This window comes from Palaemon carinicauda, chromosome 3 (assembly GCF_036898095.1).
Source record: "Palaemon carinicauda isolate YSFRI2023 chromosome 3, ASM3689809v2, whole genome shotgun sequence".
NCBI lineage: Eukaryota > Metazoa > Arthropoda > Malacostraca > Decapoda > Palaemonidae > Palaemon > Palaemon carinicauda.
This window is the reverse complement of record NC_090727.1, coordinates 180254101-180281150: the sequence shown is the minus strand read 5'-3', so window position 1 is coordinate 180281150 and position 27050 is coordinate 180254101. Positions and strand designations below refer to the sequence as shown.

The 27050-nt window shown below is 41.0% G+C and overlaps 1 protein-coding gene across 1 annotated transcript in view; it reads right to left on the bottom strand.

Annotated features, from left to right (window-relative positions):
- LOC137638804 (probable chitinase 10) overlaps positions 1-27050 on the bottom strand; it is a 341653-nt gene that overhangs the window by 27228 nt on the left and 287375 nt on the right. The window contains exons 27-30 of the mRNA XM_068371185.1: positions 22265-22418; positions 10201-10325; positions 9192-9303; positions 1151-1275 (exon numbers count right to left, since the gene is read on the bottom strand). Of these exons, the coding sequence (XP_068227286.1) occupies positions 1151-1275; positions 9192-9303; positions 10201-10325; positions 22265-22418 (516 nt within the window). The remainder of the gene's footprint in view (positions 1-1150; positions 1276-9191; positions 9304-10200; positions 10326-22264; positions 22419-27050) is intronic.

The following is a 27050-nucleotide window of genomic DNA, read 5'->3' as shown; positions in this document are numbered from 1 at the left end:
ACCCTTCGGTATGGGAGTCCTTCGCAACAAGACCAATGATCCAATTCAACGGTTACTATGCCAAAGAGAAACTGGAGGCCCTTCCTCAAGGAAACTACGAGAGCTCGCCCCTAGTGTCAACACTTCTCCAGCTCAGGGAAAATCAAGAGAAGGATCACCGAAGACATGTTCTTGTCTTGGATTCACAAGGTCATGGACCAAGCATCGAATTCCCTTTCTTCTCATAGAAGAGACCGAGAGTTCATAACGATAAAAGCTGGAATACTCCTAGCATTTATAAGACTACGCTGTGACGCAGGCCTTTTCAGCGGGTGTGTAGAAGCGTCAAATGACCTTCACCACCCACTTCCTGCAAGACATGACCACAGGAGACTATACATATTCTATCAGTGCTGTAGTGGCTGCACAACAACTGCTTTAACATCTCAAGCTCATTGATAGACAAGTAGCCAGAGGTTGAGGACACTGGTTACTTGGTTTTAGTCTAAATAAATTATTAAAAAAGACTGGCTCTTTCTTTTTCTTCATCTTCTCCTCTCTTCAGGAAATCAGCATCCAGGGTCCTCTGCAAAGCTGACTTCAACCAACTACAGGTAAACCATTTTTCCCATGTGTAACCTGGTATTGTGTCAATACTGTTACGTTCCCATACCCTATTGAGGGGAGTATAGTGTAGACTGCAGACCATGCATAGCAAGGTTTAAGAAAGGTGTAGGGTTTCCACCTATTATGTGCTAAACACAAAAGGGGAATTCCAAATCAAAGCCAAAAAGCGTTGGTTTGTGATTGGTTACGGAACAAATGAAAAATTTAGAAGTAATTGGTATTTTTCCTAACAATACAAACCTGTAGCTATTTATACAAATTGGCCCGCCAGCACCAGTCCCCCTTGAAGTACTACATCCAAGCAAAGTGAGGTTCACATCCCAGGTGCGTGAGTGAGAGGACTAGTTACTACCCGCCCCCCCTCCTAATTAGCAGGTGGGTGGTTAACCCTCATTAAAATTCTAATGGCTCGTCTTTCAACTTTGCCGAAAGTAATACCCCTATAAATAGCTACAGGTTTGTATCGGTAGGAAAAATGCGAATTGCTTCCAAATTTGTCATATTTATACAAATCATTTTATCTAAGCGACTGATGTTAACATACCTTTATATTCTGGAACCATAGAGTACCTTCTCCACATGCGTACTGATAACCATTGCCATGAGAGCACTGGTAGTATTTCTGGCAATCACAAGGGTCTGCCCAAAGACCATCCCCTGGACACACAACTGCAGTAAACCAAAAATTATTTTTTATACATCAGTAAGAATACCTCAGCTCTGGTTTAACTTTATTTCATTTACATGATTTAGAAAATAAAACTACATTCTTTTTTTTTTGTAATTTCTAAAATGTGTTTCATTCATACACAAAAATTCATGCATCAATGAAAAAATAACACTCAAAGTATACTTTTTCTAGTCCGGGTATTTAAATTTCCAAAATAAAAACAATTCTGCTTTTATATTCTTATACCTGAAAGGAAAACGTCACAGTACATCACATTTTCTAATTAACATTATTCTACTATTATAAAGAAATATAAGGTTTACAGTATATTTGTGATTTGATGTGTATGTTCTTGATTAATGGTGGAAGAAAAATTTATCATTAATTTTCAATTATATAATTTTGCTGCTTTTAGAGGATTAGAATAGATTATGAGATTACTTGATTATATTACAGTATATTTTTCTAATATGCATTATTAAAATAAAATAAGCATGACATACATTAAGGTATTATGGTGCAAAGTTCATAGCACTAGCAAACTGTAATGCAGCAATTTCTCAGCATATTTGACTTTCACCTATCACTCCCTCCGTACCTTGCAGATTTATAAATATATCTACAGTAATTTAAATATATTCTGCAGACTCCTCTTTTTATTGTGGGAGTCTGGGGATAGATTATGTTTTATATTATTCATATTCTAATTGTTTGTTAAAAAAGGCATTTTTTTCACCCAAAAAATAAAGTAAATTACAGTAATGCCATATATAATCATGTAACTTGCAATCTCACATATTGTGCAAACCATAAGTTTTCACCCAAGAATAATATTTTTTGGGGCTCAAGCCATGTCGTCCTGATGGAAGGTTCCTTTAGGCAGCTTTCTAAGGGATATTTGGCTACAGTGATACTCCCAGAGAATTGACCATAGGTCTCCAGAATTCTAACTCCTGGCACGAATATCCTTAAAATTTCTCTTAAGGATATCGCATAATATCAGGGGACGTATATCTTAATACGACACATGGCAATCTTCACCCCGAATAGCATTTTCGCTTCGAGGGGGAAGAGTGGCGAAACTGAAGGGGAGCCATTATCAAGATTACCCCTTCCTCCCATACTATTACAAGTCTCCAAGATGGCGCTCATTCCTTTTTTGGTAGCGATTTCACACGGTGGTTTTCCCTGTTAAATAACGTTCTAGATTGTTCTTGAGAGGATTTATTATGCATTCTCCAGCATCTTCTGCCTCTGGAAAGTTGAGTATTTAATCTTTACAGTGTATAATTTTTAGCTCCTGCTTCACAGTGAAATTAGTATAATTTAATGTGTTTTATGGAGCTTGACCAGTCATGCTTTATTTAGTCAGCAGAACGACATTCCCAATTTTATAGCTTTAATGAATTATAGCTATTTAGGCACAATTATACTAGTAAAGATATGAATATGCATACAAATTTCCTCTTCCTCATATGTCGATCGTATACGTTAGAGTTTCGGTGATATAGGTAACCGAGATCTCGCCCTGCGCTAGGTTACCTAGCCTAGGCGCTTTAGTATACTTTCATATATTTTCCCCGTTTACCCTCGAGTATCGTTTTATCAATTCTCCTGTGGAGATTTAAGGGTAATCCCTCCTTCCCTCTGAGTGCCGCCATAGGCGACAACCCTATCTTGGTCTCACCGTAGAGTAGTACACTCCAGCTTGACTAGGCTAGTGTTTTCTGTCTCCCACCCTTGCCAGTGAGCATCCCGGCTTGAGTTTTCGACAGAACCTCAGAGTATTCAGTCTTTATGCCGGCGGCTGAGCTGCACGGTGAGTAGTCACTCCCCTGCCGGCTTATAGTTGCCGGCATAGGAGGCTTAGCCTCCCTAGGCCGCACCTGAAGTGGCAGTATAATGCCGCCACCTTCTCCCCTGCGGTCTAGAAGACAAGCCTTGTTTCGGCAGACCCTAGGCTGAAGAAGAGATATTCTCCTGCCGCCTAGGATGGCGCCGATACTGAAACGAAGTTTCACCCTGCCGCCTTCTCCTAACACTACATACAGGACCTTTCCCGGCCCCCTCTGTCCTTTAGCGATAGCCTAGCTATCGCAACTCTGTGGCCATCGTCCTACATTCCCCCCGCTTGCCGGGTAGATCGTAGCGCCGGCCGGGCTCCTACATAGGCGGCTTGATAGCCGCTCCGACTTTCCCCTACGGACGCAAGGCTCCGGGAAAGATGGTGCCGGCTATGGCGGCTGCCGGTGGGAGACCCCTTTTGCCCTTGAGTGTTCTTCAGTCCTCCCTTTGACTGCCATCCACATCCCTGAAACTGGCAGCGACCAGCAACAGATCTTGTGGCTGGGTAGAAGCCTGAGTCAAGCATTCTCCCCTTCCATTTGAACCCTCATTCTGGAGGAAGGCAGTAAGGTTATATGCCTACACCCTTATTTATTGTACACATACATTAATAAGGCAGCCCTTCACTCCATGCTTTCTCTCTTTCTGTGGGCTAGTCTGCCGGCTGGACTGATGCCGCCAGGTGCTGAACTACAGTATATGATTATACAGTAACCAGTATATTTGCAGTATAGTATGTACTGCAGACAGAAATCTATAGTATAGATTATACAGTAGTTTATTTTCCAACATACCCTGTGTATCCTTTCACAGTCTATTGTTGAGACCAATTCTATATTGAAGTGAAGTATTCCTTCAATTCACTGATAAGTAATCAGTTGATAACTTACCCCCCAATATTGAAATCTTTAAAGAAGGGTTAGTGTTAGTATACACTAATTCTATCCCTAGAGGTTAGAACCCTTCTCTTTTGAGTTTTCCTTAATAAGGAAATTCTAACATTAATATTGGGGGGAGGTCACAGCAATTGGCTGGATAGGAGGCACAAGTATGTGTCTTTCCTATTTCCTTTCTAGCTTACTATCCTAAGCTATAATGGTTCTCGATGAACTTAATGAGTGGAGACAAGTCTAGAATGACTCTGAGTTTGTCTGAGTCTCTCTTGGGAACACAAAACATCCTTCCCTAGAACTTGGACTTCACTTTCTTTATTACCTTCTTGTTCAAGAGTTTTGAGGTATATTCTTCCAACAAGGGGGTGGAGTGTTGGAAGAATTCTGGAAAACGAGGATTCGCGATTAGGCTGTGGGCCCATGGATCGGAGGTCCAGCGATCCCGAAAGTGATGTAGTCTGCCTCCTACCTGGAACCCCTCATTGCTTGGGGGGTCCTGCGGATTTATTTCTGCTACCACGTCCTCCTCGGCCCCGAGAGAAGTTACCTCCTGGAGAACTTCTCTTAGGACCTTTTCCTTTCTGACTGGGGCGAAAGGAAGTCGACTGCCTCTCAAAGGTAGGATTAAAAACTGGTGACTGAGCAACCAGTTGTTGAGGGAACATCTGGAAGGTGGTCTGAGGCATCATGGTCATAGTCATGGCGGGGAGTTGTGCAAGTCTACGTGGTCTCCTTGCTCTTTTGTTCTTGCGCTGGGGACCTCCTTCTGAGGAAGATTTCCTTTTTGAGGCCATGCCCCACTTTTGGAGAAGGTTCCTGTTCTCCGTGGTTGCTCTGGCAATGACCTCTTGGACTAGTTCCTGTGGGAAAGGACTTTACCCCAGATGCTCGAGATAATCAGCTTCCTTGGTTCGTGTCTGATGGGTTGCTGAAGCCAAGACGAACTCTCTACAGGCTCTCCTCGCTCTGAGGAAAGCGCATAGGTCTTTCACAAGGGTACCCATGTGAGATTCAGCCAGGAAGATGAACATTTCTGGGGCATTATGTTGACCTGCACTCATTTCCAGACAGTTCTGATGAGAGAGGGAAGCCGCAAGTCTCTCCTTCGACTCCTGTTCCTTCCTCAGAAGATGGTCTGGCAACTTCGGAAGGTTCTCATTGAACTGTTATCCTGCTATCTCTGGATCCAACTTAGAGACGGAGAAGGTTAGGTGGACATCCTTCCACTTCTCCTCACAGATAGACAGTGCTAGAGAGAATGGCTTGCATTCCTCTAGAGTCGGACAGGGTTTTCCCTCATCGACTGCCTTGACAGCAAAGTCTAGTGCTTTCTCCGTAAAGGAGAAAGAGATGGAGGAAGGTGCAAGAAAGGTGGGGGTGTTTCTTGCTCAGTGCTGAGACTTTGGAGTTGGTATACCCGGCTCCCTTCAAGGTCTTCAGGAGGATGGCTTGTGCCTTCTCATGTTAAAAAACAATGACCGCTTTGGGGACCATTTCCTCTCGGGTCGCATTTTCATCCCGCAGTCTCACATAGCGCACTGGATAGGCCGAAAAGTTGGGCCAGAACTCAAGGTCTTCATTCTGCCTGGCCCCCAACTTCTCAGAGACGAACAGTTTCCCATTCATCATAGGCATATGCTCCGCATACCTCCAGAGAGTAGTTTCGGGCAGTGAGGGAGATCCGACACTCTTCGAGGCTTCTTAGAAGTGCCCTTGGTGGATCAGAAGCGGTCCATCTTCTCCTGCAACAGTTTTTTCTGCTGCTTAAGCGATTCCCGCATCGTCTCTTGTTCCCATTGGAACAACTTCATCATTCGTTGAAGAGATGTTACAATCTCTTAATTTGCATTGACCTGGGCAACATGTTGTGGAGTTGGGGCCGAGGATGTTGACAGCAGAGGTTGGTATGCCGTCACTGCAAACTAAGGGTCGTCTGTTGCCGTTGATATGGATCCTTCTTCCTCCACTCGGGGAGGGTCCACGTTTTCTTCAGGGCCACCTTGCAGTAGGTCCTGTTCGGTGTCGGTGGACACTTCTGACATCCTCTCTTGGTGGATGTCCATGCCTTCTAGTGCCTTATTAATGTCTGAGTCAATCTTCAGTTGTACGAAGGGAGACTGAAGCTGTTCCTGGGGCACCACCGCACTCGGCAGAGCCTTGGGGAACAGTAGGCACCTCAGGGAGTTATTGGGTAAGTATGGTCGTGGAGAGTTCTTTTGGAACCCTCTTACCCATTTGCGAAGGGTGTCCCTCGCTGTATCCCTAGTCTCTATGGTAACTAGGGGAGCTTCGACGAAGCCGTGGGCCTGCAGGGTTGAGCAGGTGGGGCAACCCTTCAGGTCCCAATACTTTAGGACTCCTGTCATGGTGCAGCAGGGGGCATGAGTCCTGCACTTCGTGTGACCATAAAAGTCTTTCCCTTTGTGAGTGCAGGACAACGCTGCGCACTTCTCCATAGGGTCCTCCTGCAAAGGAAAAAACCAAATGAGTATTTTATGTTTTTTATATCAGTGATATAAAAGCATACATTCTTAATAACAAGAGTAATCACTATTTTTTATGGTAGCTTAGGATAGTAAGCTTGAAAGGATATAGAAAAGACACATATCTGTATTTCCTCTCCCAGGCCATAGCTGAGACCTCCGTCAGTATTAATATTTAGTTTCCCTGATCGGGAGGATACAAGGTAGAGAAACTCTAGGAACTAGAGTTAGAGTTAGTAAAAAGCTTATACTAACATGTATAATTTTAAGTCCCTGATGATCGAGGAAAACCATCTATCTGGGGGTTGAGGGAATATTCAACCTCAACAGAATATCGTGGTCCCAACAATCGTCTGTGATAGGAAACACAGAGTATGTTAAAAATCATGTGTACTACTGTATAGTTGTATACAGTAGTTTGCCGGCAGACACTGCCGGTGTTAGGTTAGTACCTGACGGTGCTAACTGATAGAGAGAGAGAAAGACTAAGGAAGGAGAGTTGCCTACTATTATGAATGAACATAACAGCTGGAAGTGTAGGAGGACTACAAGACCGCCTACTGTCTCCTTACCAGAATGAAAGTTCCAATGGAAGGGGAAAGAATCTATCAGATTCTGGCTCCCACCCATCAACAAAAGGCCTGTCGCCGGCAATGAATGAGGATGAAAGCTCAAAAGAGAGCTGAGGACTTTCCAAATAATGCTAGGTTCCCACCGGAAGCCGCCAGGAGCCGTCTCAATCTTCCCCCAATATTATTAACTTCCTGTGAAGGAAGGGAGTTAGGGGGAAGGAGGCAGAAACGGCTGAGCTAACTGCCACCGCCAGGGTACCAGCCGGTAACGCAGTCATCCTAGCAAGCCGGGATGACAGTCAGGATACCGGTGAAAGAATCTTGTGACGGCATGACGTCACTAAAGGACAGAGGGGGAAGGGTCGAGGGTCTTATAGTTTATTGATATCAGAGGTGGCGGCAGGTATGCTGCCTTCCTCAAACAATGAACTGGGGAAGCATAGCTTCCAGTGCTGACGACAACGTCGACGGAAAGACAAGTGCACCCTGAGTAAGTCACTATCTGAATCAAAGCCGGGGGCAGTAAGAACATCGTTCTACTCGACAGCGATGAAGAGAGACAGTGGCTGCCGCCTATAACAACGGCGACACTCAGGGAGGGAGGAAGGGTTTAGCCTCTTTTCTCTGAGAGAGAATGAATATCGTAACTTGTCTATAGATTCTAGAGAATGTAATATCTCATATGAATCGAGAAGAAACGGTATGGTGAGGCTAAACAGGGGGAATTACTTTACTAACATATATATGAGCAAGAGTAGCCATGCTCTGGTAGGAGCCCCGGCCAAGGTAATCGATACCACCGGGGTTCCCGCCACATATGATAAGCAAAGTCACATAATAGAAAGAGGAATAATTTTCATATATGCAATATCACAGCTTGTATAATTTGCCTAACTAGCTAATATTATAGCTTACAATCGTGAAGTGTCCCCCTACTGACTAAATGATATGCGAATGTAACGGGCGACAGCAGTCGTAAAATGGCTGCCTCCGGTCTCGGCAACGCTTACCCAAACACATTCAAATTATTGGAATTTAACTGTTAGAAGGGAGATTAAAATTAAACACAGGAAAGAATTAATTCTCAACTTTCCAGATGACGAAGATGCTGGAGATTGCACGATGAAATTCAAAAAACTAGTAAAAAACACCGGGCTAAAGGGGAGCACAACACTCTTAGCAGGCTACTAGAATAGGAATGGCGTCACGGTAGTAGTAGGGAAGGAGGTCCACCAGGTACCTAGAACGGCACCCCTTTCTTTTACCACTCTTCCCCCTCACATTGAAGCGTTAAATCTATTCGGGATGAAGATTGTCATGTGTCGTATCTAGAATATGTCCCCTGATATTCTGCGATATCCTTTATTGGATACTCGCGCCAGGAGTTAGAATCCTGGAGACCTTTGGTTTAATTCTCTGGGAATATCACTGTAGCAAATATCCCTTAGAAGGCTACCTATAGGAACCCTTCCATCAGAACGACATGGCCTGAGGCCAAAAAACCTACTATTTTCCCAATAAAACCCAGGATTTTTTTTAAGAACACACCCGGGCTGGGTTTTTCTAATTAAACCGTCCGGGCTGGAATTCTCAAAAAATAAAAAAGAAAAAAAAAAAAGTGTTTTTTGCCAACCCTGGCAGGTTGGGTATGACTAAAATAGATGGACTTATTTGCGTCAGTTGATTGGTCCAGGAAGGGGAAGATGTTGAGGGTAATGTATTAATTTCTTATTCTTATTCATTCTAAGGTGCTGAAGCTTGCAATTCTGAATTAATAGCTTAAGATTTGGATAACTTTTATGGCTGTAATTAATGTTTCCATCCCGTTTCTCTTTAAATTTAAAGTAAATATAGTGCTGCATACAGAGAATGCATTGCCAACTCTAAACGTTCCTCTACTGCAGTAATAACCTCTGAACAACTTGGAAGAATACAAATTTTCCCATAGAAAAATACATGGGCAATCAAAGAAACTGTCATGTCTTTTCAACAGAATTATTATTCTAGAAAATTAGTACTCTGGTACTTATCAACTTTACTTTAGTAGCATTATATGTTCAAAGATTTATAACTTCTTAGTGTCCTCTCATGAATCAAAATTAAATTTATTATGAAAACTTACATGTATAGGCACATTCTGGTTCAGATGTTGGAGAAGGCTGCTCTGTAGTCGGTTTTACAGTAACCACTGGTCCACCAATATTGCACTCAACATTGTTGGGCCAATCGCAATACTGAATATAAAGGTTGATTATTTAACACTTATTCATCTGGTAGTTTAGATCTTATACATAAGCTACATAAGAAATAAGTTTTGATCTCGCATGCAGCTTTTTTCTGTGCAGTTAAGTCTGCATTTCATGAAAACTTTCCCTGTATTTTTTGGTAAAGCAAGCTTGCAAGCATCAATCCTTTCTAGTGCATGTATTATGATAATGGAATGATATTATGTTTGTGGCTGGGCAATAGAGTTAAAAAAATAATGATTTAAAGAACACACGTTTTGGGTTCAGCTTACTATGGCATATGCCTGTATTTTTCAGAGTAGTCTAGTGGCACCAAAGCTACATATGAATGCAAAACAGCAAAATAAAGGTATCTTGATTGCTTTATGGATGGCTTTACCTTATTGTCTATGAAGACATACAAGTCTGCATTGATTAATTGCTTAGGCCTTTAAATCACAAAGCCCAGCCCAGTTACAACAATGGATTACTTCATACAAACCCAAATTTTTATGATTATGTAAAAATACTAATGTAGGAATATACAACTGAACATGAAATTATTATAAAACATGTAAAATATTGGGTTATCCTTACTGTACAAAGAATACCTTATACACATGCAAAGGATGCAAGCAACATGTAAGTTCAAGTTAAATTCAGTATTACCCCTAAACTATATAGCTATAAAATGAATTTGAAATTGAGCTTAAAAGTCCAAATAGAACAGAAAATCTAGCTTTTTTCATAAGCATTACTGATGTTCCCAGAGCCTCAATCAGGCTGAGGCTGCTTTTAATTAAAATAAGTTAACTTCTGATTATTAAATACATTACCACTAATAAAAACAACTCTACCTAAACAAGCCAAAGTGAAAAGAAATTACCTGTAGCTCCCAATACATACCTTGGCCTCCTGATTCCATAGTGTACCTTCAGCGCAACTTAGATGATTGACACCACCTGGATAGCACTGGTAGTATTTCTGACAGTCACATGGATCTGCCCACAATCCATCCCCAGGACAAGTAACTGCAGAGAAGAACTAATATTTAGAAACGTGTTCAATGGTTCAGTATTCAAAGACTAAAAGAGGAGGAAGAAACTTAAAAATACCTAAACTTATGAACAAAATATAAATAGAGTACCTTCTCAAAAGAAATTAAATTAACAGTCATTTATGACTGTCAGCTTTACCCTTTATGGAGTTAGAAGTGGACAGATTTCTCTTCATTTTCATCTGTCTAGTGCATTTCTGACCTGACTTTCCATCTGGTATAGCTCTGCTATGTCACTTTCCCAAGAATTTCAGCCTTCTCACAAGAGATCCTACTACTTTCTCTTCATTTTCATCTGTCTAGAACACCAGTGACCTGACTTTCCGTCTGGTATAGCTCGCACTGTCACTTTCCCATGAATTTCAGAGACTTCTAGCAAGAGATCCTACTACTTTCATATCTGTTATTTATCTCTTTTTATTAAGAGGTCAAAGTATCCTAATCTTTGCCATTTTCATGATAACTATAAAATAAGAAACATTTAAAAAGAAAACAAACAATAGAAATAAAATCTAAAAGTATTATACTGTACTGTACAAACTCGACAGTGATATTACAAGACAAAGATAACCAATTTTCTACTACATACCATATATTCAGCATTCAGCACGGGGTATAGCAAATATGTTAGTAGTAAATGAAAAACTTTCGTTTATTATACTCTGAATTTCCCTTTAACTGATATTTTATCAACTTCATTTACATTGTCATACAGCTGTGGACACATAATTATTACCATCAATATTTTAAGCATGCAAACATTCAATTTAGACATGCTCAAAAAGTGAAAAAAAAATGAAAGAAAGTGTCCCTAAATGTGAGAAAGCTCTTATTTGTAAAGAGAATAAAATTACAAAGACCCTTAAAATTAGATATTCAGTAACCCCACCCTACATCGTTAATTGCTTTTAGGAGACTCGCCATAAGTTGATTTTCAACTTAAGTCAGAAATGCCCACTAAAAAGTGACTATGTGTTCTCTATAATGAGACAATACACGACTAAACAGTTTCACCAGACAAGGTTTATGTTTTTCTTTATATCTATATTTTCTGCCTGGTATCAGTACAGCCACTTTCCCACCCTACATCATTAATTCCTTCCAACAGACTCGACATACAGTAATTTCTTACTGTAGACAGGAGTTTGGCCCTAAAAAGCTATTTGTATATTTCTTATACAGTATATGAAAAAGTATGTACTCATGTACTTACAACCTGCTGTCATGTTTCAAAAATCAGATACCTACATTTTATAAGTAGTTCCATATAAACTATAGTATTTGAATGAAATTTAAGGAGAGAGAGAGATGATACAAAACAATGTTATGGTACAATAAAATTTCATAACGCATATGAATTCCATTTATACCGGAAAATTTTCAGTGCTCACACTTTAGTATTGCAAAGTAAACAAGGTACAGTACAATACACGAAATTGGCATGCATGCCATACTGCCAGCCTTCCCTTTAAACTGTATAACTAAATTTTGGATAAAGTACACATACATTCACACACTAGACTCTCTCTCTTTGTAATTAGATGATAAAAGATTCGTTTTTGGAAACAACTCTGAAATAGATTAAAATGTTTTATTAATGTTTACAGTATATGGTAAAAATCCCTGGTGGTCTCATGGGGTAGATGGTGAAGGGTAGCTTTGTTTGGCATTGTCATTTCCATTGCCCGCAAGATAAGACTTTGTATGTGCCACTGAGGCTATATATACGGATGGCTGGATAAAGGTTATTTTATGCGTGGAGTTTCCCAGTTTGGCGTAATGGAAAGAGGTTTATATCATAGTAGAATGACAACTGTAAATGTAACAATCCCCTTTGACAGTGCAATCATCTGATGGACTACCACTGTATGTTTTTCCCTGGTCTTGCTAGCTGGTGTAATAGTTACGTACATGTATACAATACAGTATATGTAATTTTTTCTGGAGCTAAAATAATATTACCCTAAGACTGTCCTTTTTCACTTTCCTTCTTCAAAAACTTTCCCCCCACTAATTTGTTTAGTTTATCTCCTTCTCAATAAGACAATAAGCAAACAACATTTATTACCAAAGACCCAACTCTAATTTTTCTTTAGCCATAGGCTTAGTTTAAAAATTGAATGCATATACTGTACTGTAATATGGTAATATGCTATTCATACATACATATCTTTACTGTAAGGGGAACATCCTACAATGCTTGCAGCAATATCATCATCTTTGTATATATTTTTTCTGTACATATTATTTATTCAGTCCGGCGCAAAATCATCTGCCCTTCATTTCTATATATATATTTCATTATTATATGTCAAGCGTGGGCTTCCATATTTATTGTAATGTTAACTGTAGAAAACACAAATGCCCCACATTTTTCACGTGTTTGCGGTCGTTCAGTCACCTTGCTACTTTGCCGTCCGCACAGGTCAATGTACTTTGCCCGTGTCGGAAATAAAGCATCACTCGTCTATGGTCTGTAATCTGAACCCTCACAACTGGTGACCCTTTACGGACTTACAACGGCGATTTAAAAGAAAAAAAATCGTTTGGACTTGCGACTCCATTCACCTCAACGCCATTAACGGACTAATTACGGCGCAAGTTATTTTGCGTTTTGGCATCGGCAAAACTTTGCCACGGAGTTTCCCTTAACGGACTTACAACAGCGATTTCGACAGAAATCCTTTGGGCTCGCAACTCCACATACCCTAACGCCACTAACGGATTAATTACGGCGCAAATCAATTTGCGTTCTGGCGTTTCCAAAAGCAGTTTTGCCACGGCAATTAACAACTACTCAACTGCTTGGAATTCCTACTCCGTTAGCAGACTTAATATGGCTCACTACTGATTTTCGAAGTGTGGGGTCAGATAACAGATTCAGAAGTCGAAAGGACCTCGCCCCTCGCAACCGAAGGGCATGGCGTGATAAAAACACAAACGGCCAAACAAATGTCGATGGGACATAAATTGCAGCTGCCGCCCTTCACACCGGACGCATCGACGGTATGGTTCCAGTGTGCCAAGTACCACTTCAGGCTGACAAACATTACCGATGAGATAAAAAAAAAGCAGATATGGTGATGGTAATGTTGATGCCAGATGCTTTTAAAAGGATTTCCCCCTGGCTGAAACCGAGGCCAGGATCCATGAGGTACAGTGACCTAAAAATGAAACTGATGGAGATCTACAACCTCCCGGTACCCCTGAGGGCCCAGCAAGCCCTTGACTTGATGACGACGCCCCTCGGCGACACCTGTCCCTCGGCAGCCTGGGATGAACTGATGGACCTCCTCCAGCTGAATGAGCTCAACAGTGATGGGCGGCCCAGGGAGATAAGCCTGTCAAGGTTGATCTTCCTCTGTTGCCTTCCCCAAAGCATCCATGCCCAGTTGGAGGGCACCGAGGAACTGGACACGCCGTCTTTGATTGAGAAGGCCAAGAAACTTCACCTGGCAGCCTGGGCTGCCAGATACGCCACCACTGCCTCCGTCAACACCGTCACAGAGGAGACTGAAGATTATCCTGCAGAGCCAGACGCGGTGGGGGCCAAACCCGTTACAGTGCGGGAGATTCCAGAACTCCCGCTCTCGTCCCCCGCTGCATCGATAGCAGCAGAAACGCCAGCAGAGACCCCAGCAGGAGCAACGGCACCAACGGGAACCACTACCACAAGGGTCCTGACTTCCCCTGATGGTACTATTTCCACCGAGTATGGGGGAAAGGGGCACTGAAGTGTGTCCAGCCATGCTCCCATAAAAAAAAAACTAGGTTGGCGACCGCATCTACAAGTAACTGTGGAGCAGGCAAGGCCCAATCACACGGGCTTCTACATCCTGGACGTCAATTCAGGAATAAGGTTCCTGGTGGATCCCGGCGCAACAGTGTCGACTTTCCCACCATCGAAGGATGACTGCAGCCTCCCATCAGACGACATGGCCGCCCTGGCCGCTGCTAACGGCAGCTTCATCACCTGTTACGGGACGATAACAATAAAGATATCCATCATGGGCCGGGATTACGACTGGCCTTTACTCCAGATCCATCTTGTGAGTACAATGAGACTTGATCTACATTTCATACCCTTATAATGCAGAGAATAACTAATGCCTTGATAAACAATTACAAGTCCCATAAGAGCTTAAGCTAGACTATTTGCTGGGCTGCAACAATAGGGCTTAAAGAAAAGTTTTTAAAGATCTATGAGAACAGTCTTTCAGGTAGTGATACATGAAAGTGTCCTGTCTTTTCAAGATACCGGCTGTGAGAACGTGGGCTATAGGGAGGTCCCTGGCAATGCTTCCCCTGAGACGGCATTATATGCTCTCATAATTGTTTCTCTAAGCCAAAAGGAAGTTTTTTTTTTTTGTGGATAACTTTGTTTTGGAGCAGCCTGTGCTCACAAATACGTTTGGAATCTTAGGTACAGTACTTTCTGACCACTCTTATGGGACAGAGTAAGAGATTATCTGGGTTATCAGTTGCCTCCCTGAGAGACGATATTGTGAAAGAGTCAAATGTAACGTCATAAACAACTGGATTTTGAGTTTTGGTCACAAACTCTGACAAAGGAAAAGAATAGTTCCTTCCACCCTTTGAAATGTGACACTAGGTAGGACAAACCCTGTAGTTCACTTACTCTCTTGGTTGAAGCTAAGGCAAGGAGAAAGGTAGTCTTTTGAGAAGATACCTGTTTAAAGCTTTATGCATGGGCTCATAGGGGGCTCTTTTCAAGGACCTAAGAAACTTTGTCACATCCCACGAAGGGGGCTTCAGTTCCCGAGGGTCAAGTCTGTTTGAAGGGTTATAGCTCACGAGACTCATTGTGCCTTGGGGGCACGATGGCAAGAGGCGGCAACCGCAAGCAATCGGCAGGCATCAGCATCTGAGTGCTCTGAAGAGTAAAACTCCAAAGAGTTTTTAATGAGAGCAGAAAGTTCCCATGAAGAGGCAAGATCAAGCCCTTTTCAGTTTGAAAACCTGGCTCAAGGTCAAATGACTAAAAGGTATCAGGGGAATAGTGGCCTTGATTGGAGCAATATTCCCCCCTACATCATCAATCATAGAATGTTTTCCACTTGGCTTGACAGACTGCTATGGACAACTTTTGGAGGTATCCAGAAAATTGTTTCGCAATAGGTTTCAAAAAGCCTCTCTTTTGGATATGCTATATAGTCTCCAACCGTGAAGAGAAAGGCAGTGAAATGCTTCGTGGAAGTTTTTTATGTGTGGTTGAAGCAGTAGGTTTGGCCATTTTGGGATTTCTGTAAGGAGTTCCAGCAGGTTTGGATACCACTCCACTGTTGCCCCCTTAGTGGCTATCAGCCTTACTCTGACCTCTTGGGATGTTAAGACTCTGTTCAGGACATGTTCAATCAGACAGAACAGTGGAAAGGCATAAAGGTTTTGTCCGTCCCAAGGATGCTGGAAGTATCTACCATTGTTGCTGCTGGGTCCAGAATTGGGGTAATACACTGGGAGTTTGGTGTTCAGATGATGGGTGAACATGTCTAGTGACGGGGAACCCACAAAGTCATAAGACCCTTTGACACCAGAGGAATCATAGACGATTTGGATCCAACTGTCATCCCTGGTCAACTGATAAGATGGTCAGCAATGACATTCTTCTTCCCGGGAATAAACCTTGCCGAAAGGGGCACTGCTTTGTTCTGTGCCCGATGATGCATCTCCACTGTTAATTGGCATAGGAGGGAGACTTTGCCTCTGTTTGGAGATGTAAGTCACTACCGTGTCGTTGTCGCTCATTAAAACCACAGAGTGGCTTTTGAGAGTCTGAGAAGTGGAGTGGTTCTTGTGGAATGCCAGGGATGCAGCAAGATCAATAACATCATGTGTTCTGGGGGGGGGGTGGCCTGGCGATGCATCCCCTGAGGATTTATATGCTCTCATAATTGTTTCTTGGTAGTTGATGTGAAAAAGGTCTTGTTTCCTGAGAACATAGACCTGAAAGCTGCTCCCTTCCCAGGTGAGTACCCCACCCTTGGCGTGAAGCATCCGAGAATAGAAGGTAATTCATGAGCGAGACCTGAAAGGGTGTTTCTGCTAACAAGTTCTTTCTCAACCACCATTGGAGATTTGTTACTACCTCCTAGGGCACTGATAGCAGGGTTGCAGGGTGGTTGGATGATTCTTTTAGAGCCCACTGCATCGAGCTAAGATGCATTCTCCCGAGGGAAACTACCTTCTCTAATGAGGTGAGGTGTCTTAGCAGAGTTTGCTAAGAGCAGGCAGAAAGCAACTTTCCTCCCAAGAAGGTTTCTGCCATTTTTCTGAATCTTGTTACCCTGTCAGTAGATGGAAGCGCTCTGGTCTGGGCCATGTCGATATCCATGCCTAGATATCTGATGGACTGTTGGGGGGCGAGACTGGATTTTTCTAGTTTTGGTTTAATACCTAATTCCTTGCAGAAGTCAAGGAGGAGATTCTGTGTTCTATAAGCAGGGTCCAAGATTACTAGAAGCCAATCGTCCAGATATCTTAGAAGCCTTATGTTCACTGTATGAGCCAAGGCTGAGACAATGGCAAAAACCTTAGGTCCTTCCTGGAGGCAAGATGGATGGGGACCTGAATATATGCATCTTTTAGGTTTATGGTCAGAATGAAGTTCTTCCTGTTGGCCTGAATAACAGTGGCCTAAGTCTCCATTTTGAACATTGTTTGTAAGACAAACAGATTCAAATGGGACAAATATATGACAGGTCTCCATCCTCAAGGCAGCTTTTCTACTAAGAAAAGATTGCTGAGGAAACCCAGAAAGTCATCTAAGACTTCATTTATGGCTCCTTTGGGCAATATCTTAAACACCTCCTCTCGTAAGGGGAGGTGTCACCTGCTCCAATGGTTTTATAAGCATCCCCCTACCGGGGCTAAGTTGGGGGATATGACTTCCCTAGCAAGAGCCTTTGCAGCCAAGACCTCTACAGTCAGAGGAGTGTCCTCTATGGTGAAAGGTGGGCTGAGGGTCTTGCCTCCTAGGCTGTTTGAAAGTTTGTAGGAGGAGGATATCATCTTTCCTAGTTGACCTGCTTAAAAAGGCGAGTTCCTTAGGGGTAGTTGAGGGGCGGACATCCTTGGTGCTGTAGGTCTCCTCATAAGAGAAGCCTGATCGACTTTCTCTGCTTTTCTATGGCAGCAGCCACATCTGATGGATGAAAAAGAGAGGAGAGTCCACCAGGTTGGAGTTCCTCACACAGAGAGCATCCTTCAGAGACAATTGTTTAGTGCATCTAGCTAAGATGGCATAACATATTTCTATTATGTATTTGCCCCAAAGGGATACTACCTGATGAAGAAGAACTCCAGAGTCTTAGCTCCTGACCTCGAGAGGTCTTCAAATTTTCACAGCACTCTCAGTCCACAGATTTTCTGTCACAGCAAAGCGTGATACTTGCCACAACCAGTGGTTCAACCATGAACAGGCCTGTACAGCAGATATAGCTGCTAACTCCATACTCAGCATCTCAGGAGTGGGGTCAGATGGGCACGAAAATGATAAAATGTTATTTGGCATGAAAGTACCAAGGGACGCAACTCAAAAGACCTGCTTGTTTTAAGCGAGTTCTCCGAGACTGAAACTTGAGTGTTAAAATAAGTCTAGTATGTCTCGAGTCTAATTAGAGCACGTCACATCAAAACTATGTTTTGGGCTTTGAGATTTGGGGAATAATGTGTCTATAACGCACCGCCTATCAGCGATTTGTATGCAAGGAGGCTCATCTATGCCATCCAAGCTACATCTTAGGCTCATGATCTTGATAAAATGCCGCACTTCTGAATCAGACATCGGAACCTCGAGGGGACTACATCAGCTGAGCTGGTGCAAGGTTTTCCAGAGAGTCATTAATAGTAATGATATCTTAATCACTAAATGGTTCCACTTTAGTAGGATAACTGGTGGTTCTACCTTGATAGGCACATTATTAGAAGACTTAATGTTTCTTCGAACATTCTTCCTCTCTCTAACAGCATTCAGTGAATGGAGAGGAGAGAAGGCAGAGAAATAACAGGAAGAGTCATGCTCACTCCTAAAATAGGAGTTTCTATCTCTAGCAGTTTGTGAGGGAATAACAGGGAGTTCTCTCCCCGAACCCAACCTGTGAGAGGAGAAGGATTTCTCCGATTTAGACCACTTAGGGCATCTCCTACGAGGACCGTGTCTACGGCATCAACTTGCTGTGATATCTTATGTTACAGATGGGGGTGTCACTCGAGGAAAAAGGGGGAAACGATTCCAGTGCCCTTTTTGAGCCTGAAAAGAAGATTCACCAGAAAAATAATGTTCATGTTATGAAAAACATGTAAAATTCTAAACATTACAAACATTATGCAAGGTACGTGTGTGAGTAAGTTGCGGTGAAGCAACAGACTTCTCATTCATATAACCAATGGTTGTGGGGTTATTAGGAAAACAAAGTTGTTAGGGATTGTAAGCTGAAACTAGCCAATATTGAGCCGAAGCTGAAGATGGAACATGACCATGAAGTAGTTCCATTCATATAAGAGCTTGGGGTCATGACAGCACGATCCGAACGTACGTTATCGTGTGACATGGTATCATAGCTGTCATGCAGAGGAAAATCATCACATACTGAAATGGCGACGTGTTCAGTGATGTCAAGCACAGTGGCACGTACAGACTTGTTTGCCTGAGAACAGGTCCAGACTGAGTCACATATGGTCAACACACGTGGAATAAGTGAATGTGTTGTAATTACTATTAACTTCCAAGCAGTATACTTGGAAGAAGACACATTTGGTTTAGAGCAATTTGGTCTGACCAAAGTTGCGGATGTAGACACAGCTGAAGTGATCCGACCAGCCTCAATACATTGTAATGGGGAGTTCTGGGACAAGTTCAGAGAAGTCATAAGAGAAGAGCAGTGCTGAGAACCCCTGCGGGGGTGTGGGGTGACAATCTTGATTCTAGGGTTTCGCGTATGGAAACAGTGTGGGAGGGGGGGTTAACACCTTTATGAGAGATACTACCAAAAGGGAAATGTTATCCCAAGATAAAAATAGCCATATAGGGCTCACCAGTCAATAAACTAGTGGGAGGCAAGGGAGATATATGCATTTCTGAATAATCAGGAACAAAGGATACAGGGACTGGATCTGCCTCGGGGAGCATAGCGCCCGTAGCCAAGGGATCTGTCATAAGCATCAACTTGGGATCACGAGGCACATGATAGATATTAGGTGATAAAAGATATAAAAATTAGGATCATCAATAATTGAATTATCATTATGGCTGTCATCTTCTGTAACTGGAGCCCTAGAAGGCTCAAGACATGAAGGAGCAGGATGGGGGACATCTCTCGACGCAGAAAAGATCTTACTCTTCTTACCATTACTGGAAGAAGATGAGGAAGGAGAATGATCTCTCTTAGCTTGTTTCTTGCGTCGAGAGCAAAATCTCTCCCACTGGAAGGACGACCACTCCCTACAATACTGTAATGGCGATTTCACAGAACACTGAATGCCATGGCATTAGCCATCTTTAAGCCCAAGCATAACACAGATAATTATCACTCAGTGACAATGATAAAGAAAAGACACAAAGCACTAAGCTCTATAAGGGTAATATGTAAGTCAAGATTGTAGATAGAAGAGGGGAAACCTCTCATCCTAACGGCGGCCAGGATAAAAGTGATGCCTACTAGCAACATCACATAATACTGCCCAGCAGTGGGGTTCCTAGGTAACCAATCATGATGCAACCAAACCATTTTTTTTTTTATTATTATCTAGTAGTAGAAAACGGCACTAGGAGTAGCCAATTTAAATGATTCAAAAGTTTGTATCCACGTAGGAATAACTATTCGATTCCCTGCATCTTTGCATTGCATAGTTTGTCTTAAAGTTACAGGTATTGACTTATGGTACGTACTTAAATTCGTCATTATGGTCAGTGTACACATTATTCAAGCCAGGCCTATTCTTTACAAATTCTTTTCTGTCCTCATACACCTGACAACACTGAGATTACCAAACAATTCTTCTTCACCCAAGGGGTTAACTACTGCACTGTAATTGTTCAGTGGCTACTTTCCTCTTGGTAAGGTTAGAAGCGACTCTTTAGCTATGGTAAGCAGCTCTTCTAGGAGGACACTCCAAAATCAAACCATTGTTCTCTAGTCTTGAGTAGTGCCAATAGCCTCTGTACCATGGTCTTCCACTATCTTGAGTTAGAGTTCTCTTGCTTGAGGGTACACTCGGGCACATAATAAAAATGAATGCTAAAGATTATTAAATTGAATAAGATAAAAAGTATCGGTAATTACCATGTCTAAGAGAAGTTATTTCTTTGGGACGGATATGATGCATAGTGGAACAGAAATCTTGCCCTTGCTTATTATGAATTTACTCTGGTTATTATTAAACTATTTCTTAAAAAACATATTTACAATCTAGGCAAAATGTTTGTTAAAAGAATAGCATAATTCAAGTAAAGCTTAAAAAACCTATGTTAGTCAATGGGCTAAAATTCAACTCAGAAGAAATGGCAAACATACCATGAAATACCCAAATGAATTTAAATTTTCTTCACACCCTGTAAAAATTGATAAATTTCCTTTAAATTGATAAGATTTTTATATCTTCTTATTCTATAAAAAGAAGTCAGCTATTTTTTTCCATTTTTCATAGTTACTTACGACGGAATGACTGATGTGAGGTCGAGTAAAATGATGTGGTTTGGATTTATCTTACTTAGTATTTCAGAATGAGCAATGAAAGTCAGAAATGACACAGGTGAAATTGCTTGAAGCGGAGCATTGCTGTACTACAGTATACAGTACAGTATATGAACATATCTGGTGAACTAATGAAATTACAGTACAAGTGGTCTTATGAAGAAGTATGAGAGCCTCTTTTAGAATTATGAATATCAGCATAAAAGAAAATGTATAGTAATATTTTAGATTTATGTTAAGGTAGACTTAAGAAGCTGGGTACCTTGAAAAAAGTGTGGGAGGCGATGCCCTACAAAGTCATTTTTTGGAGTGTTGGGACTAAGGGGGCTAATATAAATATCCTATTGACAACGAAAATGGCCAAACAAGATACCTTCTGGCATGGTCTATGCCCCAGTACCCTCATACAATCACTGATAAATCAGTGGTCCAATTCTTATACTAAGTTTTTCTGTTAATAAACTCCCACTTCTGTTTTAATCACAGTTCTTTATTTAGCTATCTCCTTTCATATTACTACTCTTTCATATCTATTTCTAAGAAGTACAGCAGTACATTCTTTACAGAAAACCATCATGGAATTCTTTGTCTTGGCCACTTTTTAATATTAAAAGGGAATGAAACGCTAACAAGGAGCACCAGAGAAAAAGGACATGTACAACATATTTACGTCTATATTAAATGAAAGGAATTGTCAGTGATTTGATCGGTCCACATCATTTGGATACTGATAGGGTATTTGGCATGTTACTTTCTTGACTGGATCATGAGAGGGAAGATGATGTGAAGGGTAATCTATTCTGTTCTTATTCTTATTTTATGGAGAATGCAATTCTGAATTAAACGCCCAAGATTTTTTTGGTAAGGTTTATGGACATAATTGATGCTTTCACTATTTTACTCTATAAATTTGAATGCATTTTCTGGAGAGAAGAGAATGCATTGGCAGGACCAAATGTCCTTTTAATGAGGCAATAACTGCTGAACAACTTACAATAAAGCTTTTCCCATGAAACTACATTGAAAATCTAAGAAAATGTCTTGTCTTTTCAATAGACTGATTATTTCTAAAAATCAGAGCTCAAGTACTCATATTTTAGCATCATATGCATCTTTTAATATATTTAGTTCAACACATATTGAAAGATTTAAGACTGTTTCTGGAGTTATACATCAAATTTAATTAATCATGAAAACTTACATGTATTGGTGCATACTGGTACGGTTGTTAGAGAAGGCTGCTTTGTGGTTGGTCCTTCAGTAACTATTGGTGGAGAAGGCTGCACTGTGGTCGAGATTTCAGTAACTACTGGTCCACCAATATTGCACTCAACATTGTAGGCCCAATCACAATACTGGATTTAAAGGTTAATTATTCATTACTCATTCATCAGGTTGTTTAGATTTTACATATAACCTAAATAAAAAATAAGTTTTCATCCTGCATGGAGCTCTTTTCTGAGTAAGCAAGTCTGCATTTCATGATGAGTTTCCCCACATTTTTACTAAAACTAGCATGCAAGTGTCACTCCTTTTTAATAAAAACCTACATTGCAACCATGGAATGCTAATCTATTTTTGATTGGGCTTTGGATGTAAAATAAAATACAGCATTAATAATTCATTGGCTTCTACTATAAAGAACCCACAATTCGAGTTCGGCTTGCTTGGGCATGTGCTTATTTTTCAAGGTAGTCTAGTAGCACCAGAGCCCCATATGAATGCAAAACAGCAAACTAAAGGGATTTTAAGTTCGGGATGTCTTTACCTATCCATCTACCAAGATATAAGAGGCCCACTTTCATTTATTATTTGGATATCTAAATAACGAAGTCTGACTGAATTTCAGCAAGGGATGGTACCCCATACAAACCCAAATTTTGAGGATCATGTTTCACTGTACAGTAGTAGGGATCCAAGTAAAGGAACATGAAAGTACTGCACTGCATTATGAAAAAGATCATTGAGATATCCATACCATACAAAAGATACAATACACACATGCAAAGGATGCAAGTAACAAGTAAATTAAGGCTACACTCAATAGGTTATACTCCACTAATGACATTAGATTTTGAGGTAAAAAAATCTCAGTGGCATTGAAAAACTGATATAATTTCATAGATCAAAAACCTCAATGATGCCCAAAAGCCTCAGTAAGGCTGAAGATGCTTACAACTAAAATAAGTTATCTTAAGTATGAAGTAGATTAACAGCAATAGTTTGCATTACCTAACCAACCTAATCTATCATATGTTAAAAATGTAATTGTAATAGTAAATTTGTTTCTATATTTACTTGATGTTATTGTTTTGTCACCAAGACAGACTCAACAGCGACACTACCAAAAAACAAAAAATTCCTATAGTTATCCCTTCAAAGGCCATGCCTCCTGCCCACCAAGACGACATATAGTGACTAATGGCAACTTGAGGTAAGGCTTGGCCTCACCTGCTCTATAGAGTTTAAAAATCACTGTCTATCCTCTTAAAATAATTAGTTACTGGGAAGAAGGGTGGGAATGTATATGAACATCAGGTGAATACAGAAATAAATTATATTATTGAAATTCCATTTACTTCTATGAATGTCCCTTGATGTCCATATTGCTGACTCATACATCTATACACCAGACTCTCCTCTTAATCTAGTGCCTCCGTATTAAACCGTTACAACTAAAATAATAACTTGATGCTCCAGATTGTTTCATCTATTATTACAACTAAAGGAAGGCCAACTTTTATTGAACCACTTCCCCTACAGCTAATAAGGCACCTAAAGCCCAGTAATCTTGATAGGATGATTATTCAAGGCAATGTTTGGTATGCCTTGATCTGCAGCTAAAACTCATTCTAAAGAAAGATTTTACAAAATTTCAGTGACGCAGCTGCACTTATGATATAATGCCCTCTAAGTCTTTCCTCTGCCTTAAATGCAACTCCTTGTGAGCCTTTATGACACCAAGATCTTCAAGCTCTGCTTAGGTATGAGATTCAACTTCTCCCAGTTAACCACAATCTCTAGATTGTGGTATTAGAGATTGTGGTAAAATGTGAGACTCCAATCTTGATATTGTAGTAACTGTCTCTCTCAGGAGTCCAGGATCAACCAATCATTGAGATACATCAACAGATGTATCCTTCGCAAGTGGGCCCAAGCGGCTACTATGGTGAACACCCGAGGAGCCATATACAGTCCAAAGCATGGTCTTGAACTGGTACACCATAGCATAAAGGGAAAATCAGCGGTACTTTTATGAGGACTAATGAACAAGCACTTGAAAGTATGTGTCCTACAGGTTTACTGAAAGCATGAAGTCTCCCTCTCTGATGCAAGTCGGCACAGACAATACTGTTTCCACATTGAATTTTGACAAACTTGTTCAGAGGAGAGAGGTCGATGATCGGCCTTCGGATCCCAGTCTTCTACCCCACCAGGAAGAATCGACTGTAGAAGCCTGGAGACTCGTCTCAGATGACTTCAAGAATTTTCTTCTCCAACATTCCCTGGACCTCTGCCAGCAAGGCTGGGCTTTCAGCAATATTGCATGATTAATTTTGAGACTCTTAACAGTAACTGAGATAGCGGATGTCTGGAGGTCCTGAAAAGGTAGCAAGTAGCTGTCCTGAAGGACATTTACTACCCAAAGCTCGGCCCCCTGTCTCAGCCATCACCTACTAGCGAGACAAGCATCCCCCTACTCCTCTTCCCACCAGTCCCCTTCCTGAAGGCCAGGGCTTAAGTGCACATAAAAGTTATGCACACACAGGTTTTTTTATGGGAAGGGGTGTTGACAGTGCAGACCATGGCCCAATACAGGCACAGGGCCTTTTCTTGATCACGATCCCAAAGGCCGGGTAGTCCTGCTAAGCAATCTTCCAAGATTTCACTGCTGCCTGCACTTGACTCCTAGGAAGGGGAGGAAAGTTCCTCAGCGACAACGCCACCTCTGGGGTAACTTCTTTTGAGAAACAGGAAACCAAACCATCCAGCCTCTTCAAAACCAAATTCTGAAGGATCTAATTTAATGTTGTTACTGTTCTTGAGATATTTTATTTTGATTGTTTATTCTTCTCTTGTAGTTAATATCCTTGTTTCCTTTCCTCACTGGGCTATTTTTCCCTGTTGGAGCCCTTGGGCTTATAGCATCTTGCTTTTCCAGCTAGGGTTATAGCCTAGCTTGTAATAATAATAATATATAATAATAATCATAATAACAATGATAATAATAATAATAATAATAATAAATAATGAATAATAAATAATAATAATAATAATAATAATAATAATAATAATAATAATGATGATGAAAATAATAATAATAATAATAATAATAATAATAGTAGCCCTGCTGTCTTTGCAAAGCATGTTACTGCTCCTGACTGTTAATTGAGACAGGAAACAGCATGGAGAGAGGCCAAGGTAGAAAACTCCACGACTTCCAACTCTGAAGCGTTGAAGGACATGCCTTCTGCCTTGGGCCTCCCCTCTGGTTGCTTCAAGATTGCAAAGGTGGCTGACACAGAACCTTCATTGCTTGAAGAATGGGGAGAGGAGGGCAGGATCTTATTTGACTCAATCCAGGGCCAAATCAACAAGTCTCGACCATAAAAACTCAAAGGAAGGACTCGAGCCTTGAGAAGCACCAAAGTACTGATGAAAAAATTAGGTTCTCCCCGAAGGAGGTGCCAAGGTTGCCTCCTCCCAGCTATTGTTCTCAAGGATGAGAGAAAGGAATTCTCTGACTCCAAGTAGTCTGTTTCCACAGGTGTCCTCAGGATAATTAGTCCAACAATGCATTCACTTCATGCAAAATCACAAGTCTGATAAGGAGCTGACAGTACACGTTATCGTCAACAGTGAAATAGAAAATTACCTGTTGCTGTTTAGGCTGTGAGAGGGGGTGGGGCTCTTCTCCCATGCCCTTCACCAGCTGGTTAACTACTTGTTGACGAATGATAACGACCATCTCCATCACAAGTTGAATTAATCTCCCTAATTAAAGTACAAGGGTTTATATGTTATGTAAGAGGAAACTAAAACTGTTGTATAAGCATCCAATTCATTACTTCACCAAAGTCTGTAAACAGTAAAGTTGTTGAGAATATTCCAATGAAACTGATTTTATCGCATTTGATATAACCTATACCTGTCATGTGAACCTAAGAATGATTTTACATCAACAAAAGATAGTTAATTTTAAATTTGAATCTTCTGTATTCATGGCTGATGTTGGATTAAGTTGTCTAGATACTATCAAGCCATTAACTCTCTAGTAATCAAGTTATTTTAGGAATAGGTTACAATGTTATGACTACTGTATTCTAAAAATATATTCTATGAATAACATTTAATTTCAGGACAAATCACACTACAGTCAGCCATTGCTCTTCGTGTGGATTAGATAACAGAGACAAGCACGACGATCGAGATTTTGCAAATACTTGCTGCCCTAGGGTGGGATAACTCCTAACACTACCAACTCACTACCCATTGCCTACGGGCAGTTGATTAACACACTAAGTACTGCCTGATATTGTTTTTACTTAGTTTCTGTCACAGTATAAGTATTTTGCAATTGAATAAAATTATTTCAGTAAGTGTACAGTAAGCTGCATGTGCACACTTGTATACTATGTACTGGACACGGTAAGTGTATACGTAGTACAGTACATAACACTACAGTAGTCATTGGGACACTTATACCAACAAAACACTGTTGTTCCTATCTAATATAACACTCGCTGATACTGTAGTATATACAGTGGTGGGATTCAAATATTGCATCATCCGGTTCGTGAAAATAGCAAAAAAAAAACGAGACCTTACTGATTGCAATAAATTACAAAGGCATAACAATTACGTCAGTTGTTATGAAAATATATAGTATGCTCATTCTAAAGAGATTGGAGAGTAAGACTGATGAAAAGCTGAGAGATGAACAAGCAGGATTTAGAAAAGGTAGAAGTTGCACTGATCAAATTTTC